The sequence below is a fragment of the Bombus huntii genome, chromosome 2, assembly GCF_024542735.1.
Source record: "Bombus huntii isolate Logan2020A chromosome 2, iyBomHunt1.1, whole genome shotgun sequence".
NCBI lineage: Eukaryota > Metazoa > Arthropoda > Insecta > Hymenoptera > Apidae > Bombus > Bombus huntii.
This window is the reverse complement of record NC_066239.1, coordinates 12,849,748-12,870,285: the sequence shown is the minus strand read 5'-3', so window position 1 is coordinate 12,870,285 and position 20,538 is coordinate 12,849,748. Positions and strand designations below refer to the sequence as shown.

The 20,538-nt window shown below is 35.9% G+C and overlaps 2 protein-coding genes across 2 annotated transcripts in view; one reads left to right on the top strand and one right to left on the bottom strand.

Moving 5' to 3' along the window:
• The window catches only part of LOC126877005 (guanylate cyclase soluble subunit beta-1), a 111,147-nt gene that overhangs the window by 75,073 nt on the left and 15,536 nt on the right, over positions 1-20,538 (bottom strand). The window lies entirely within an intron of this gene.
• The window catches only part of LOC126876962 (head-specific guanylate cyclase), a 48,293-nt gene that overhangs the window by 20,085 nt on the left and 7,670 nt on the right, over positions 1-20,538 (top strand). Inside the window, exons 2-3 of the mRNA XM_050639835.1 lie at positions 8,854-8,927; positions 10,023-10,105. Coding sequence (XP_050495792.1) covers positions 8,854-8,927; positions 10,023-10,105 — 157 coding nt within the window. The remainder of the gene's footprint in view (positions 1-8,853; positions 8,928-10,022; positions 10,106-20,538) is intronic.

The window sequence follows — 20,538 nt, the reverse complement described above, 5'->3', positions numbered from 1 at the left end:
CGAATTTATCGAAGTACAAAAAAAATGACCAGTTTTTATTTCTCTGAGAAAGAAAGAAACAATCGATGGCCTGAAATTAATTCTGCTACGAAGAAGGATTATTTCAATTCGAATCTTTTCATATTTCGTTCGAATTTCAAATATTCTTTGATGTTAAGAAAATATAACCGAGTCGAAAATAACCGAAAAAACGTGACATGGTAAAATACAACTATTCGTTATAGATTTTATACACTCTGGAATATTTATTTGCAACAGTGCTTATTGTATGTTTTAAAATCGTGTTTGAATTAAAGAAAAATTAAACTAGCACAAATTACATACGGTCTACCTACGCCTTTTCAGAATTACGTTATTACGAAATTTTAATTATACGATATAACGTTTAAATATGTTACGGCTAGCCGTCATTAACATAATTTGAATCCAGTAAATCTGGTAACTAGATGGATATGATATTCGTTAATTAATCCTCAAATTGCACATATTAAATATTATATAATATTCGTAATTCATCGTTCAGAAATATAAAATTTATGAGACCATGTAATATGGCGTTGTACGAATAGAAATGGAAGGAAAGAACCATAGATCGGATAAATATGTATTATCTGGCTTGACGTACAAACGGTATCCCTTTCCATCGTAATTCTATCATCTCGACCTCGTTTCGCTCACGTCTACTTGCTTTTTCAGCTATTCGCCTTCAAAACGTAATTAACCGTCACGGATATTCGATATGAAAAACAAAACTTATATTCCGATTTGAGACAATAATGGTAAGTGTATAAATAACTAAGTAAATTAATACCAAATGCAAAATACATCGCGAACATGAAAGAAACACAAAATATCTTGCGTACTGCGATTTTAATAATGATCTCCGGTGTCAAAGGATCTCCTATGTGTTACAGTAGAACCTTGATTATCCAAACTAATCATGAATCACGGTGTACGGGTAATCGAATAACTTTGGTTTCACACAAGAGCTGATTATAGGTCTATCTGAAACTATTTTATCAATATTAATATTAAACAGAAACAAGAATTTTCCTTCTTATTTTCTTGCAAAGAACTATTTCTACCTCTTCTCCCATCTTCTTTTCTTTCTTACAGATTTTACAGATACAAATTTTCGAGATTCGATAAACGGAATGACAAAATCAGGCATTTGTACGTGTTCACGCTTCGAGTGAAAATGGTGTCTTTATTAAACCGCTTCTTCTAACACCAAAAACAAATCTTTGCCGCAGATCAGCTTTAACGAGCAACAAAGTACAGGCTCACAATGCTTTGCCTCTTGGCAATTGTAATCCCACATTGTTCTTCTACTGTTGTAGCCGCTTTCCGTGATTGCATCGGGAATCAACACATCGTTTGAACCGCGTCTTTCGCCTAGGTCAGTTTCGTTTGATTTTCATACAGGGTTCATACAAGGATTTCCGTAGCGCACGAGTTCAGTTCGATTTCCGATTATGTACACACTGTGTATATTAAAATTTTCAATCTTCGTCCGATCATATCAATATTTGCAAGTACGAATGAAATCCGAATACGAGAAAACCACGTGAGAAGCGATTTCGTTTAAAAATATTAATTCCAAGCTGTGTCGTAGTATCCAGGATTATTATACAATTCATATGCTGTTTAGATATTGTATTCAAGTGCACAATACAATTTCTTTTCGTTTTTTATCATTGAACACAAACTAGACCTTTGTCTCAATTGTGTTATTATTTTTTTCTCGTTTTAAAAAATCATTATCCTCTAAAGTAAAAAATGTCAAAGTTAAATATTTCTAGATCGATGATCAGTTATTTCAGCACGAAGCATTTGTGTTTTAAAGTAGAATTAGTTGTCAAGAGAAATTTAATTCTAGCGAAGGTACTTGTTTTGAAGGCGCTTTGTGAAGAAGGTCCAAAAGTTTCGAGAAAATCTGGAGCTCACCGAAACTTTTCTTGGTGTTTGAGCAACACTGTTCGTCAATGTTGGAATCAGCTCGAAATTAGGTTCGTTCAAATTCTACTGTCATTTGTCCTACGATTTATGCTTCGTTAATCTGTCTTTCTTACAAGATGTACATATTTTTAGCCGAAGATACAGGAAAGATGACAAATGAGAAATAAAAGAAAAAAAATAGAAAATTCGAAGTTAATAAACTTAAATTTTCCTTTAAATAATTTGAATCATAATATATATTTTTCTAAACGTTTATCATATGCCTTTTCATCAGAGTTAAAAGATGTAGGTAATGTTTAATGTTAAATCTGATGTTGATGACGCTATAATTAATTCAGCAAGATAACGCCGTATGTATTTATATTTCAGACCATTCATTAACGTAATATACAGTGTTACAAGACTTTAAAAGTAGGAGAGGAGATCTAAAAGTTTACGAAGAACATCGCTATAAGAAGATTTAATAACATTAATAAAACAATGATTTCGGTTCTTAAAACTTAAACAGATTCCAACCTCGGGTCTTTGCGAAAAGTTAAGGAGAATTAATAGTTCAAGACAGATTATCCAACTAAAGTTTGGTCATTAAAATTTTCGTTTCTAAACATAACTTAATATAGTCCATAGATTACTTATAAAATGCATAAATCTATACGGTCTTTAGTTTCTGATATAACAAGGAGAATGAATATGTTATGTCGCGTTACAAAAGAAATTTCGAGAAGTTTTGTATAACGCGCATAATATATTCATGGAACTTTTTATGGTATGTGTTCACGTACTTGAATCGGTGCAATTTATCAAAATGAATTGCAACCCATACGCGGACAATCTTAACTATATGTTACCTCAATGTAAAAGAGAAACTCGTTATTGTCACGGTAACTTCGAGAAAGTGTTCAAGTATAGCAGCATGGCAGAGATACAACGAATAAATCCAATACTCGTGTCGACTAAAATTACTCGACCGTATTGATAAGAGATGAAATTGGCTGTTTTCCGCGTGACAACCTTCGTTCTAATGTCGTTTCACGGCGAACGTGAATGCGTTTTCGGCGCGATTTCGTAAGTGCACGCGCGTGGAAAACTTGATTCCCGCCAATTTGACTAAGTAACGAAGTTTCAAGCCTCTGGCCGTTCAATTCGTCAAAATGGAACGGAACTCGACCAATTTAAGCGTCGTCCCCGGGCTTCACCAAGTGTGTTTCTGTCTCCGTGTCAGTCATCGGCAGGGAAACAATTAATTTCGCGTTACCTGTCAGACCCTGTTTCTAGGATTCACGATAACGTCCCTTGACGTATTTTTCAATGCGACCTGAATTCAAGCATTGCGTTGAAAAATTCAATCCCGTCGGCGATGCTTCGCATTCGCGCCAAGTTGAAACAGACTCGCAGCTGCTGCTATGGATTTTGCATTTCGTCGCACGTACGGCGTATATAGAGTGCAGAATGTAATTTTCATGTTGTCTTCGTTTTAACGCGATGTTACAATAATTAGATGCTTTCAGTTATGCACCGGCACATGAAAGTATTTGAATACTTGTGAAAATTTTTTCTGAATATACTATATGTATCATACAAAACTTATTATGAAAGATTATAGTATTATCTTCATTACGAGCAACGTAAAAAGATATTTAGTACAGGTTTCAGTAATGAACGCCTGCATTCAGTTATATCGCGTTTAACTGTACGCGTTGTGTTCAAAAATATGTAGGAATTTTATTGTGCTCATTTTGAATCTAAAAATGTACATTTGGGAAATTGGATGCGAAACTTAATTAGAAAAACGTTTGTACGGATTATATTTTCGACAAATTACGTTGTTCGTAAAATTTCATGGAAGACAGTAAACCATGCAATTCTCAGAGATGCAAAATTCTTTAGAATAATAACAACTATACCCTTAAATTGTACAGATTATATTCATAACGTAATTAAATCTGCGTAGAATTGAATTTGCTACAAAATGGAAAACTCGTTGCTGCAAGATTGAGGAAACCTTGGATGTTGATTAAAAATTTAAAATATTGTGATTTCGTTACGTTATAAAAAAGCAATTCACTTTGCTACACGGTATTCGTTACGTGGTGCACGATATCCAGATTTGTATGCAGTATAAAAATCGTATGGCTCACAGCTTTCAACGCATTAATAAGCTTGAGGCTAAGAAAGAAGTGCAAAAAGCCCTGATGCATATTCAAAACGAGAAGGTAGAAGAGGTATATAAAGAGCGGGGCGTCCGAGTGTATCGTATAATACCTTTAAAGCTCGCTGAAAATCTTGACGAAACTTTGTCCGGAGCTTTCAACGTGTTGTCGCGTACCAATGAAAAGCAGAGAAAGGAAAGAAACAAAGAGAAGTGTGGAAAAATTTCGAGAAATCTTATCGACCATAAATACCGATTCGTAATTAAACGTGTGTTCTTCATGAGTAGTTTGAGCGACCTTCCGCTTTTATTCCAGAAAATGCTCTATCGATTTTGGCCCCGATTGGAGCACCGCTATCTAGACATTGTGTACCCGGAAGATCTTTACTTCTGCCAAATTCTGTTCAACATATTACACTCAGCGTAACATGGGACGCATCAGCTAATCGCGCCAGAATTCCCATGAAATACTGAAACTCGTTTCTCACTTTCGTTGATTACACACACCCGTTCAGTTCTATCGTGTCCAATTTTCTAACCAACGAGTTCACGTAACTTTGGAAAATTACTGGCCCTCGAGGGAGAGGGAGAAAGAGAGAGAGAGAAAGAGAGAGCGCGCAATTTCCAATCGGATTATTCGCGCAAGTGTGTATACGGCGAGTTATTACATTATTTAGCCGATCGATGTCTCGGATTAAGCCCACCGTCTAAATCCTCATCGATCGAATCTTATCTGTGTGCCCAACCATGTGAATTAATTACGATCACGATCGCGTTTGATTTCGAGACATTCATAACACGACTCGGCAACTATGGAAATTCTAATAATTCTTTTTAATAGATCTCCGTATGCGTGGCGACTGTACGGACATAGGTGCGCGCCTAACGCATCGATAGGAGAACGGCTGTCATCAATCATATGCGAAAACGGTTACGAATGGTATCGAAAAACTGTCACGTCCCTCGAGAAGGTGTAAAAGGTGTCGTCGAGTGTGGAGTATAATAAATTCGATAACTGTTCGATATATTAGGTTGGCAGACAGGCAGAAATAGGTTGCCTATAAGAGAACAAAGATCGACTAATAAAATTTGGTAAATAAATGTTCGGTGTTATGCTGATCATAGGGCTCCTTATTAGCATGGAAAAAAATGGTATTTTAACTTCACGAAAACACTGACGAACCACGCATTTAATTGTAATATGTATATTACTAATAATTTGAATAGATAGTCCAAATAAAAATCTGTATAATGATCGATACTTTCAATTACTCGATGAAAATCTTCCTTTTCTCGATTGTTGTGAACATATTATCGAAAATACGCTCGGGATCTTTCCATAGTTCTCTGCGGACTAAAAATTCTGTGTCGCGAGACCGGAGCTATTGTTTGATCAGGAAGAAGTTTGACTGGGAATTCGATTGGAGCACGCCGCTCTTAGCTGGTCGAGCTTTTTGAAACCGAAGTAGCAGGAAATAAAATTCTCGTCCATTTGCCTACTTCTTCAAACGTTTACTTTCCTTTTTAAGAGTTCCGCCAGTGATAAAGAAATTTAATCAACTCGACATTGGCGAACGCTTCTACGTCCTATCTTTTAAATCGAGAAACTTTTCATGAAACGCGGCCGTACTGACGCCAAACAGAAGTAACGGATTCCGGACGACAATGGAGATTATGTTATCGATCGAGACGAGTGTTTCTTCCACTCGCCTCCTGCTCCCTGTCACCGTTTCAGACTAAAAACTCGCATTTCCATGTAAGATCTCGACGAAGTCGGTGCACAAAGAGACGTTCGATCTGCTTTTACAAGATGTCAAACGCGTTTGCACGTAGCCACTTGCAGCCTTTTCTTCGGCATGATACATCTTTCTGAAGTTGGTAGCTTGTTGACTGAAATCTCTCCATTCGCAATTCTGGGAACTTTGCCATAAAGTGCTCGTTAGCCAACACCGCCATTTTAAAACGGTGAGCGGTTCCAATTTCATAAGAATTAAGCGCTACTGTTCTCGAAGTTGTCCCTATTCTTTGCTTGATATATTTCGATAATAAATATCATTAAGGATTCCAGTACCAGCAATAACTGTTAAATTTCATTTTCTGCCGAAACTGTTTCAGATAAACGATCTTCGCCATTTTTATTTTTTTTTTTTTTTGTCACTCGTGATTTATACATGTCGAGACCTTACGGTACTTTCCAGTACGAGTAACAGGCATATGAAATTTACGAACCAGTGCTATCGGATTAGAAATTTATTCTGTGTCCTGAAAAATATATCCTATGCAAAAACTTTTCCGGTGTATATAAAAATCCATGAAGCAGTAGAAACGTCTTTGTATAGTTTTGCATTGACGTACGTAAACTTTTAAAATAGAGAAAAAGACTGTAATAGCTTCTAAAATTTTGTAATATTACCGTCAAGAAAATCTCATGGTAATTTATATATATAATGTCCTAATAATACATAACAACATAAGATGTAAAAATCATATAATCTCGAACAGAGGGATTGACTCCATTACAGAATCCTCGCATGCAAAAACTTAATTTAGACTCTTAATCTAATGAGAGTATGTACTAGTAGCTGACATCTTAGCTATTATCTTAGTCCAGAAGCTGCTCCTCCGGTAGCAAGAAACTCATTGATATCACTACAATTATCCTCCCAACAAACATTATGCTACTATTATCACCATAATCGAGAGCAATTACATAAACGATTCACTGAGAATTTATCATCAATTGGCAAAAAGCAAATATGTTTTACAGGGATATTATCCACCTATTTTTTTTTTTTTTTTTTTTTTTATTGACAAACTGCACTCCCATTTGACAATCCCACATCTGGGCACAAATAATTTATACATATTATTCCCATCAAGGGATCGACAGGGATAAAAAGGGATCGTAAATAACGAGGGAAGTTAGAAAGCATTCGACTGTAACCTTAATCGTAAATAGAAGTTAATTTACGAGGTAACGGGTTGTCGAGGCACGCGTTCACATCCAAATTAGGGGGAGAATTCTTGTCGGTGGGCAAAGAGGAATAATGCAAATCGTAATTCAATGTGATTCAACGTCGAGAACCGGTCAGAGAGCGATTTTGCGTTCAACCCTGGCAACGAAGGTCGCGTAGGCATAGTAATGCCCTACATAACTGCTTCGAGAGTAGAAATTCTCGCTCCTTCCCTCTCTGTTTCCCCCGTTCCCTTCGGAGCATAGTTAACCGTGGCGGAATACCAAGTGGAACGATAAATTCTGGCGCAAAGTGCTCGTCATAATTTACGATTAAAAGCTGGATCGGTTCGCGAGCGACCTCTATCAAATTATCTCAAGTGATTATTAATTCCGTCGTAACCTACGCGTGCATCGTAAAAGAAAACTTTATATTTCGGGAAGTTATAGTGTAGGTGAAAAAAAGTCGTGAAGAAAGTAGGAAAAAAGGTAATCGTTCAGTCGTAATCGTTCCTGACAGTAAGATCGTTTTATGGGTTCACTAGAAGGATAGAAGCATGGTCGCGTTTCTTATGGTCCCCAGTGACAGATGTGGTTTATGCGAAGTTCTCGAAAAATTCGTCACGCGAAACGTTCTTACTGCAGCGACTATATTGGTTTCTTCCAATTACTAAAAATATAAGTTACTGAAACAGGTTACGAGAAATCGACACGTTGTTAAGCTTATTAAGTTAATTGAAGGTTTTGTCGGAGATTAAGGCTCGCTGGATATCTTTAGAACATTTGAGGACATCTTGGATATAAAAGTAAAGTGTCTGCTTGATGTTTCGATACCGTTAATTCGACGCGTTTCAATAAAAGATTGAAAATTAACTAACTTATATTTAAGTAACATTTAATTTAGATCTACCTAAAATTTATACTTTTATTCCAAACATAGCAATTTTTACGTACGAAATGAAGTTCGAGACCCTTGAAATTCCTTTTCGAAATATAAATAATTACATCTCGGGAATCCGATTTCCAGTGCGCGCTGTTTAAATGTCAGACAGCTGAGTACGCAATGACACTCACACGTCTGTAGAAAATACACGTAGGTTCAGATAGTATTTACCAAGTAAGTACAGGAAGTATTCTAATATGTCTCTGAATTCAAATATTGACATTTTATATGAAATTGAAAGATAAGAAGCTTCTAACCTACCTTTACATTACGTCGATATATTTCTTCTTACCGCTAATATCATGTGGTAAATATTTAATTGAAAGCTCTTTTTCCAATAATTTTTATCTTCAGTAAAAATCACCACCATTATATGTAAAAGATGTTCTCATCAAATTTATATTCAATGTATAAATAGAAAATCACTCATTAAAAATATAAATAAATACGATATAAAATCTACTTTGACAGTTATGAAAAACATACAAGTTATAACATTCTGCACAAAGCACTTGAAACTCAGCTGTAAATCACAAAGAACATATCGTAAAATTTGTTGAAAGTAGAAGTAACTTTTTATCCTGATACGAGCCATTAAATCTACTAACGCCGGACTGTACATCATACATAAAGTGTCAGCCAAGAGAGCAAACACTCGAAACGGAACAAAAGTTTCCGAAGCATCCTAGGATAAGTGTTGCAATTTCTGTAATCGCTATAATTCTCACCGACAATTTCCCAACAGAATCGTCAGTATGTGTGCGTAAATTCTGTACACAGCACACGTCGTATTCGACGAAAGATATCTTCTTCCACGGCTATACATCTCTACTTTCGCTTTTATTGCAGAACGAGGTGGTTGCCGTGGCTCTGAGAGTTCTCTTAAGCAAAGAGGAGGAATCGTATCCAACCACGAGGTATCTGTAAGTATTTCATTTTGCAAATATATCCCCTCGAAGATCGTTCGAAGCAAACTTACGTCGGCAAATATCACCTAAAATAGAGGACAAATGGGAAAGGTTGGTCGAAGCTTTTAATGAAATTTTCCTGTCGCCGAGCAAAACGAAGCGTGAAAGAGAGAATCGATATGTATTTAGAAATTCTCACTTCATGAGTTCATCATCGAAGGAATAAATTCGCGATAAATGTTAAAACCATATTCCACGAAGTACAATACGTGTCATGAGCTGAATTTGTCATCGATTTCCAAATTCATTCAAAATCGTCGCGTCGGGCTAATCGCAAATATTATTGAATCATTGAACTGCAAACACAAAAGCTTTTAAATATTTCTATAAATGGAAATTTATAATAGACACTACTTAAGTTAATTAAAAAATTCTTGGAAAAGAACCGCTTCCAGGTATACGTTAACACATCAAGCTGCGAAATTTAATAACTTATGTAGGCTTTTGACGATGCAGAAATAAATCAAATACACAAATTATATACGGCATTCCCAGCTAAATATTTGTACGCAATTTTCCACGAGAATATATTTCCTCTTTAATTTGCGTTTTATTTTCGATGTTAAAAAGGATAAAAGGATGACTTTTTTACATATCGACATATACAACTCATTCAAAAACTTTGATCAACCGTTTTCATACAGTCTATCCGTATTATACTATATTTCATCCCTCTTCAAAACCATGCGAATACTAATAAATATTTCTATGGAAAGTTTTCCCCCATTCTTTATTTCGACGATCGACACAGTGAATTACGAACTCGTTTGATTAACGAGATTACCAATAAAAATAAGAGCTATCGTTCTATGAACCGCTCTGATCCGTGCTAACTGAATTTCATCGAAACCGAATGGTACGTCGCGTCGCTGAATGCTCGTAACTGTTTTGTTTACGTGCGCGATTTCACGTTACGAATCACGTTTTTCGAAAAGCGAGTGCCAAAGAAACGCGTTCCGGAATCAATCCGTCGTTAAAGATGCGCGGCGAGAGTTTCTAATTGAAGTTCCTACCTCTCTTAACCGCAAGCTGTTTTGCTCGATATTTCAGCGAGAAGCTGTTCCGCAATGTCGACGCCGAGGAGAACTATAACTTACTGGAGGACATTTACGAGACGCTAAGTTATCACTACGGTAAGATGTTATTGCTAACAGGATGTGTATGTGTATTTGCGCGTATTCAGAATGGTGTGCATGTTTACTTTAACAATTTGCTTCAAGGTACAAAGGAATGAAGAACAGAAATTCAAAGAATTATCTGTGAACGTAATAATACATTATTACAACTTTCTTTTTTAATTTGAATTTTTATACAGTTTCGATTATCCGAATTAAAATCATGGTACATACTGTTCAAATACTCGAAAATTTCAATGATCGATTCTTTGGATAATCGAGATTCTACTGTACTCGTAAAACAGAACCAAATATCGTTTTTGTCGTCCTTAGTTTACTTTCTAAAAAATTCTAAAGAGCTATCTAATGTCAACTCGAACTATAGTTCTAGCTATGTCAACGCGATGATGTTGCATTTTTAGTAATAAAATTTTACAAATGCGGGAATTGTGCTCATTTGTTAACGAACAATTCGTCATACGTTAACCGTTCCATGGAATCCCTGCAAAATTTCAAGTTTCTGTTTGCGAGAGGATGATGAAAGCAATACGTTTTACTTAACAAACATGCATAAAATTATAGCATTTGTGCGCATCTGACAAGCGACCATTAATCTTTTTATTCCTGTGATTTTCGAATTTCACATTTTATATATCCCGTATTTTAGCAAAATTTCGGATCAATAATTGCACCTTGTTTAATATTCTTTTCGCATTTCGACCTTATTAATGACTAATATCAATAGCTAGTAAATTGTGCAGCATAGTTTGCAACATTTTGGACGTAACTAGAAATCGTAGTAATATTAATTGAAACGATATTAATTATATTAAAATCCATTATAATTTTGTTTTACAGTACGCTGCATTTTGTGATTGCCGTAATGTAATAACTACTGCAATTACTGAAAACAATGAAATGGACGTTTAAAAGAATATTACGATTAATATTAACGATAAATTGGTATAAATTTTTACGATTAAAACTTGCACGAACAAAACAATATAGACACTGTGTTATCATAACATGCAATACTCCATTCGTTGAAATTTCCAAGAAAAGGTTATAGCTTGTTCATCGATCGATTTAAATTCTGTATTTTTTAAAGATGTTTAATTATTTTTATTCGTCGTATAAAACTTTGCAAATCTAACAGGTACTCACTACATAAAAAACATTCTATCCCTATTTCTATTATTATTTTATTATTCTTTGGTAACTTAACTTATAATTTAAAAGCACTATCTATCTAGTATTCTATCTTTCTAGTCATACGAGGCATCCTCGCGCGACAGAATAAGAACGAGTCTATGATTATTGTATTGATGAGTATTGGCGTTTTGTCGTTTTCCGAAGCCGTACCCGACAAATCTTCCCTCGAATCTCTAGAGACGAAAAGTTATGCCATACTTCGCAGGTTTCGTGTACCACATACGAAGGTAGCAAGACACTGTCCATTTATGGATTGCTCGTGCTGTTGCTCGTATTTTTCATGGCGAAAGCTTAGGTTACATATTGCATCGGTTGCACGAATAGATGAATATACTTAAGTAACATAGGTTTCAGAATCACAGTGGTGTAAGTCAATTCATTGTAATTCTTCGTAAAATAATGTACTACAATTTTTATTATACAATATTCTATATATTTTTCAAAGTCATGAAAACGTAATAAAGAATAAAGTTATAACATAATTGGTTATAAAATTGAAGGGAAGATACGTTTAAGAGTTGAAATATGTAGTCCAGCGAATAATGTAAAACGTTACGAAAACCTTAGCATTACATCGAATATATCGTTTCGAGACATTCGTAGGTATTGCCTTTTATCTCCTCTCGAAAACTTCGCTATTGCTTGTCTTCGACAAGGAAACGAATCTGTTTGTTATCTCCGTGAACGTGTTGAGACATCGAGCAAAAGAAATCCACGCAACCGTGTCTTTGTTGTCATTCCACGTTGCAAACAAGACTGGTACGGATATCAATTTCGCGAGAATTTCTTCAAAGAAGACACTTTATAGCGTCGAATTACGGGCAGACGAGCACGGGTCGTAAAATAAAATCGATGCCCTCTATAAACGCGTTTCACGATCGCATCTATGGGGACATTTTCATTTTTTTGACGGTTACGATAAATGGACGGCAATTTGCGTGCTCTATGCAGTTTACTTGGCGCCGGACGTCGAACAATTCTTTTTCGAGATGGTACTCGGTCGAATGCCGTCGTTCGACGCTGTGGCGACTTTTTAATGGAAGAAGAAAGATAAAAAGAACAAAAATGAAAAGGATTGCGAGTGAAGAGAGGAAAGAGAAAATAGAAAAGAAGAAGAAAAAGAAAAATTGGAGTCCGATGAATGGAGAACGTCGGGCGTATCTATTCATACAGAGAATCCGGGACTAATTTCGTTGAGCTTTTCTATTCCCCGCGATTCTCTTTTAAACGTCTTCGGCCGTTTTCCTCTCTCTCACACGGCCGTTGATAACGCGTCACTCGTTAATACAGGCTTGACCGAGTTTTTAATTGAATGACCGCGGAATGGCGCGAAAACCAATCGATATGTAGCCCGGCGGATATAAAATATTCAAAGGCGTTCCATCTTGGTAACAGGGGCACAATTTGTAATCCCCTTTTATCCGATCCGCTCGTTTTCGCGCGTCTTCATCAGAGAATCGATGCGTCACTTTGAAATACAGTCTCTCCTCCGTGAAAATTAAACACGACGCGGTTTCTGGTTTTGTCGAACGTCGACGTGACGCGTATCGTACAGAGACAGGAAACGATATTGAAAACGATAATCTCACAGATGATGACGCAAATAGCGAAGAGATATATTGGCAGAAATTTTTCACTAATGATGTGAACAAATGTAGATTATGATAAAAATCACGAAATTAGATTTATTATAAATCGTGCGGATTATTTATGTTTAAATGATGTATACGAAATAGTGCGCGTAAAATTTCGGAGATAAATTAAAAAATTTGCCCGAAGTTGTAAATTCAATGCAACAGTAATTTGTAATTTGATGCAGCTTTCAATTTTCCAACCACGCTTATAATCAAAATCTAAATATTTTTTCCTCAATAATAACTCGCATTTTTTCCTACTTCGAACATTATTCTATCAAAAAGTATTCACGATCACGTTCAGGCCTCACGAATAGTGTGATCGAAGTCGCTTCTTAACGCAATCCCCGAGGAACGTACGTAAATATCACATGTTTGCAGAGCGGTAAAGTTGAATCGTTCGAAGACGAATTAATTCGTTATTCCCTAACTGTGAAGTCGGTAAACAATCATGAACGGTGTGCAAATTTTATAATCTCTATTTAATACACTCCTACAACAAGAACCGGGCAAAATTAATAACTGAACATTACCTACTGTACATAGTATTGAATTATCAGACACATCAGTGAACCACTCAATCCCTGGAAGAACTGGTTGCAATGTTAGACGAAAATCGAAATAAAATTCTTAATGTTTAATGGCTTTACAACCAAAACTCTTATTCAATGGAAAAAAGTAATTTTTTTTTTCGAAATTTGATCATTAATAGTGTATTTATTATTATTAATTATAATGACATTGTGAAAATGATAAAAAGTAAAGTTGATCAGTTTGGTTTCTGCGAGGCTCATTTATGACTGGCAATGTATGTGTGCACATTCTTAAAAATAAAAACACACAACATTAATTACTGAACATCCTACGATATCCGGATTGCGAAAGTCTTAAATTCGTGATTAACGTGTAAGATCTCGATTAATATATCTGCGATGAAACATGCGTTGGCACTGTTACAGCGCATGTAATGGTACTGACATGTATCACTCGTATGCACGCAGTCTTAAACATGTAATACATGCGCACGTGTCGTCGAAAACGGCTCGAATCTTGATTTTCTTGCAATGCGAATTGGAATCGTAGCTACCTAGCCCCGTAATTACCCGTAGAAATGCAAATTCGTGATACGAGCAGAATACCCGAGTAACTATGCCAGTCACGCTCATGACGTTATCTTGATGATACAGTTCTAACAAGATCGCCGTTGCAAGGCGTGCAACAAACGATCCCATATGCGAAGTTTTCACGTCGATGCAATAACGCCGTACGATATGCATGTAATTTCTAATCTGAAAGATTAATTAACCTGATACTTGACCTGAACCAATAATGAACCTGACGAGCGTGGTCCAAGAAAATTGCATTCGTGTCCACTATGATCATGTTTCCGGCGATAGTGCTTATGACGTGGATCACATTTTCCGGAGTCAAGCTTGGTACGTTTAATGGAACATACTTGGATGTGTCGTTTATCTAGTTGGCCCTCTCACGTTCAAACGGTTCGTAATTTTTTAATTGTGGATAATTCTTATCGTAGATGTTTTTTACATAGATTTTGCTACATCATTTCAAAGATGCGTACCGAGTTCCACTGGCCTCTAAGATATTCCTTCTCGAGATTGAAACTAGTGTATCCTTGGACGAGATGTGGGAGGAACGAGCGTTTAGCTGAATATTTTATCAACGAAACACCAAAAGCAAAAGATGAAAGTACGTTTAATAAATCAAGTTCGACCACATTCTTTATTCCCTTCTGAAACTTCTGAATGTTATTAGACTGAAGAACGTGATAAGTTATACTACAAGGATTATGAAATATACACGTAAAAGAAGGATCTTGATAAATGGGTAAATTTATTGAATAAATGTATGTACATAAAATTTATACGTCGTATATAAAGTAGGAAAGATTTACCGTATAAGGATGGAATTCTTTAGTACGTACATGTGTATATATTTAAAGCATATATATATGGTCGAATTTCCAGGAAGTATAGGTTATACATAACAGATTTTTGGTCAAAGTGCATATTGTCATTCGTCTAACACGTGGTAAATCTAAACCAACCCATAATAGGACGCATATATGGTTACTCTGAAGTGACCTGACACATATGTGACCCAATAAAGACAATATGGACCACACTGGACTCAACAGAGACGATATTGGGAACGTGGGTTCCGTTAGAGACGTTATTGAATACATAGGGCCCAACGAGGATGTTACTAGATACATTGACTTGATACCAAAAATGTAAGCTAATAATACCTATAGTATACATATACAAATTATACAGGGTGGGTTGAAAATTATAGTACAACCAACCATAATACAACAGAAAATTTTTCATATGACGGCTCGTTTCTGAGAAAACCGAGTCTGAAAATTGGATTGTCAGAAATGATTGTTTAATTATTATTGCGAAACTGAAAATTCCAAAGGATTCAAAAAGTCCACGTATTGAGGAACACAAAAACCAAAAGATTATTAATTCAAAAACACAAAAATCCAAAAGTTCAAAGTGTACAAAACCCCAAGGATCTAAAAGAGCAAGAGATCACTACTTCAGGAACCCAAAAGTTCAAGAGTTTAAGGTTCCCAAAATCCAAGAATCCAAGAACCCAGAAAGTAAGGAGACCAAAAATTCGAAGATTTAGACGCTCATAAATCGAAAAGCCCAGAAGATTGGAGGGAAATCCAGACGCAGAGAATCTGGAAAGGTCTGGGAATCCTAGGGATTTGACTTACGTTGTTTTCTTCTATGAGATTTTGGTATTCAGTTGTTTGTGTCGTATTACATTGTATGCATGTATGTTCTCAGTAATTGCGCGTATGTTATGTCATGAGAAATAGATATTATTTTAATACGTTATCGTATTGATTAGACATGTAGCCGCGTTTACTAAAACTTGTATCACTTATACGATGTTCACTGATTTCGAATTTATATATGCTTTGCAGACATCTACAGAAAATTTTTCGTATTATTTAAAATGTTTATGAAGTTTCAATCCTCGTAAAAAGCAGATTGACTGTCCATACTAAAACATTGTTGCTATTCTGTTTTTTAAAACTTGGTGCGAAATAACTACTTTCAGTTCAAACAATTAACTTTATTATTCTCTTCATCACAAGCAATAACAAATTGTATTACATGTTCGTTTATAAACACAGTTTACGAGTTTATTGCATTTATAAATATTCGTAAAACGCGTGAAAAGACTGTAAATATTTTTTTCATGACAGTACGTCATATCATATGCGCGTATGTCATTAATATTCAATGATCTATGAAAGCGCTAATTCAGGGGGTAGAACAGCCAATTTAAAAACGAGCCGACATTGTTCGGGCACTTGTTGGGGCACTTACAGAGTAGTTACTGCAATTATCTTCACCCAGTTAACCGTGATAAACATTTGTTGCATTCGATGATGATTATAAGTTGCGCACGCAGAACTTTTAAAGGTGTAACTGTATGTATACGGATCGTTAACCGCTGCGTTGCTACGATCTAACTTACCATTCATATGTAAACTTATTACATAGATCCATAATGGAAATCAGGGTTGTAATGGAGTGGCCCAATTCTTGCTTTTTGTCCTGCTTAATGAAAGTATCGACCATACAGGTGTATGGAAGAAGCCTCGTTTCGATGCCTTTGCATTGAAAATGTGCTATTTAAAGGAATAGTCCTCGATATTTCAAAGCTATGAATGTAGATAGACAACATGTACAATGTATATTTTTGGAACATACTCAACCTGCTCAACATGCTCTTATTTATAGCAAATATTTAGCCTGTGACTCGATACAGTAGAATTCCATAATTGCCTATTATTATCATAAAACAGAAAATCAAATAATAGGAGTTCACATTCAGATAAAAGAAATTAATGAAATTCGGATAAAGGTCTATCATATTCTAAAATTTTCTGTACAAACTTCATTTACTGGCGAAGTTTTTCTCTATGTGAAATCGCTACTAAGCTTGTATTCGCCGGAAACTTTACCATATCATGTATAAGAGTCTTTAGATGAGAGAATTTTTCTAAAGGAACAGGATAATTAATTAGTTTATTGGAAGTTCTCATCGCAAACCGGTACAACTGATAATACAAATTAATTGTTTTAAGAAGCTAATTTCTCAAGAATAATTCCACCTCGGTGAAACAATAATTTTCCCACTTAATAAAGTCACTTCGACAAAAGAAGATCCTAGCAGTCCGTGAATAATGGTTCTCCATCGATGGATCTTAATGATGCACCGAGAATTCCGACTAGCATGTTCGATGAGATGCAATATATGTTGTCAGGTGGTTCAGGCACGATCCTTCATCTTCGAGGGCATGTTAACCTAATTTGCATTCGGTTGTCAAGTACTGTAGTTATAGTACAGCATGCTTCGTGAACGTCTCATTAATCATCATGGACAATCAATATGCAGAGCAACGTATTCAAATTCGACTATTCTGTCGGAACTTTATCAACGATTTCCGGCAGCGGTCTTTCGAAATCAGAAAGTCTAATCGTCGATGGCGTGACACTCGCGTGCATTTCGCAACATTTGAACGTTTTACAATAATTCCTTTCGCCATGATCACATCAAGCAATATACATGAAAGTATCTGAACACTTAGAGGATAAGATTCCAAAGAATAAAGAATAAGTGAAGAGAAGCAAAGAATAAGAATTGCGTTTGAGATTTCGCTTGTTGAAGATGGAGTACAATATGTACAGCGAGGGGAAGCTCAGACGATAAGAATTTATTACTCATTAGCGCGACATGCTCTACGATAATGCAATAACATAGCTCGACCCTTTGTAACCACGTTGCGGTGTACGGCACAGCTTGCGCCCTCGCAATTAGGATGGAAAACCCTTTTACCAACCGTGAAAGATTCATCTCCGACCGAGTTTAATATAATTTCCCTGTTTAAACGCATTATTATTGCTAGATATTATTACTGCGTGAAAACTCCAGAGACATCTGTGAGATCGGTTTTACTCCGTAAAATTAACATCGATGGTTTTCCAAAGAACAGGTTTCTCGCGGTACGGTCTATCTTCTAGGTGTGGAAGCGTGTTCCTCTGACGTTACCGATAACAATGCAACAAGAGCGAAAGAAAAAGCGAAGGCTGAGGAGAGAATAAGCGAGGGAAAGAGAAAAAATAAAAGATAACAAGAGGGAGAGTAGCACGAGATCGTTCTTTGGAGTTGGCCAAGCGCAAAAAGGATTTCTCGTGCGATCGTGATGGAGCCTTGGAGAGTGGCTCGAGACGCTTCGCCTTGAAAAGGCGTATCCCGTATTAGACCTTTTCTCCTATTGACTCGCGTGGAAACGCTGCACACAATCACGATCGATACACCACCGCTTGCTAGCCGAAGAAAGGGACTAGTCGAAGTAAAATGCATCCTTTTTAAGGAGGCACGACTTTTTTGAGAGTCCTAAATTCTATATCTGTTTTTATAACCTAATTCCAGCTAGTTTTCTATAACTTGTCGCGTATCATGGTCCACGAATCGTCGATACGAAACATGCACCAAAGTGCTCGACGCTGCAAAAGCGTACACAAACGTATGTAACGGTTGGTATTCAATCAGCCGTGAATATCAACATCCCCTCAAAGGGAGTACACCCTGCTTCGTCGAAATCGAGTCACGAATAAACGCGGTTGAGAACTGTTACGCCGCGCGCCAATGTCGAATGCGGGTTCAAAGCGAACTGGGAAGAAGCCTGTGATATTTCGTTAGACGGCATTGTTGCTTTAACGTTGCTTTGGTAATGGAACACATGGGACCTTTCATGAATTAAAAAGGGAAAGAGCATGTCACTGCACAAAGGATCACTGTTCAGATTTTTTACGACAAAGACATAGTTATTGTGATTTCATAATTGAGGGTAGTTCCTGTAAGGTTCAAGAATATCGATTCGAGGATTTGTTCGGTGACTCTGTACTAGGGCATTTCCTCCTACACGGTGTTGCGTGTTCCTTTACTCGAACCTTCGTGTTCCACGACACTAGATTGTAACACAGGAAAATAGAGGAAATATCGAGAGGGCAGAACTTCTCGAACGTTTTCTGGACTATGTGCTTCCTCAGAACCACATTTTCGTTGACTTCCTGGCAATCTTTGCAATTCACTATCTACATATATCGCACCAGTGTCACAAATTCACTGAGAAGTAGAAAACTATTCGTAAATTAAATTTTCAAGATTTAAACGAGTTTGATATTGAAGCATAACGAACCACACTACCAAAAAGAAGTTTCTAAACTTTTCATGGAACTGGTATTCTTGATTTTTCCTCTACACACTTTTGTTCTATTCCCAAGAAAAGCCATCTTTACTTTCCTAAACTAGATCAGCCGTTATTTTCTAGAAAACGAGAACACAAACTAAAATTCGCAAACCAGATTTTGTCCATAGCTTATATTTTCTCTCTAAAATACGTAACCTTAAAAGAAGCGTAAGAATTCAAGTCACATTGCGGTATATAAGCAGTATCTAACTGAACAGCATTCAATCGATAACATCGTAACGACTCGGTATACCTGTGCAAAACTCTAGCTTCAGCAAACAACTCTCTTCCAAGTCAGTAGAGTATAAACAATTCGTAAATTCTTCTATAAATATACGACATATTAAGTGGAATCATTCAATATACATTTTCATAAACATTATTGTAATGTCTTTGTTGTTGCATCCAATATTATTTATTATTAAATAATTGAAAACATTCTGTTCTAGTGCATGGTATATGTGACCTTTCCATGTTTGTTTTTCAACTATTATTAATGTCATGTTACCTTTATTGAAATTATTGGATTGAAGTATGAAGTGGTGGTTGAATTAATTATGTTAATAAGTACATATATATGGAACTATAATATTTGATCAAAGATGTTTTTATAAAAGTTAATGTGAATATAGTAAGAATTCTTTCGGATGAAAAACTTGTTAAATAAGTGATTGAATCGTATTTTATCCTGCGTAAAATTCGGAAAGAGATATGTCGTATAAATTCGGATTTATAACACCATAAATTCGATGTCCACGGGAGGGACATTTATGACATTGCCTGGTAAGGTTCAGAATCGACGTCGAGTTGATTCAGGTTAGGTTTCGAAACCAATTGAGGGACTCTGTGGGAAATGATACAAGTACATTTTTTTCCAGAAACATGATGAGTACAGGAAATAACACAAAAGATCTGTATTTATCTAGAAAATTTCGCTATAAATTTCCAATCCCTTACGATATTGTTATAACGTTTTATAAAAATATTATACACGTATATTAATTGTCTAACGTTTAGAAGAAGTTCAAAGATTCGCTTAATACTTTTCTCATTGCTATTTCTCGTCCACTTAGATTCCGCGATTTTGTAAAATTTAAAGAAATTCAAATATTTGTAACATTATAATAAACTATGTTGTTTGATCCTCCTAATATGTTCAATATCTCGTCATTTATATCACTTACTCCTCCGAGTATCTTAATTCATATATACTAAGTTAATAGGTTAATCTTAGTTCTTTGCTCCCCCTGTATCCTGAACATGTTTACCTCTTATAGAAGTTTCGTTGTAGTCGACGACAG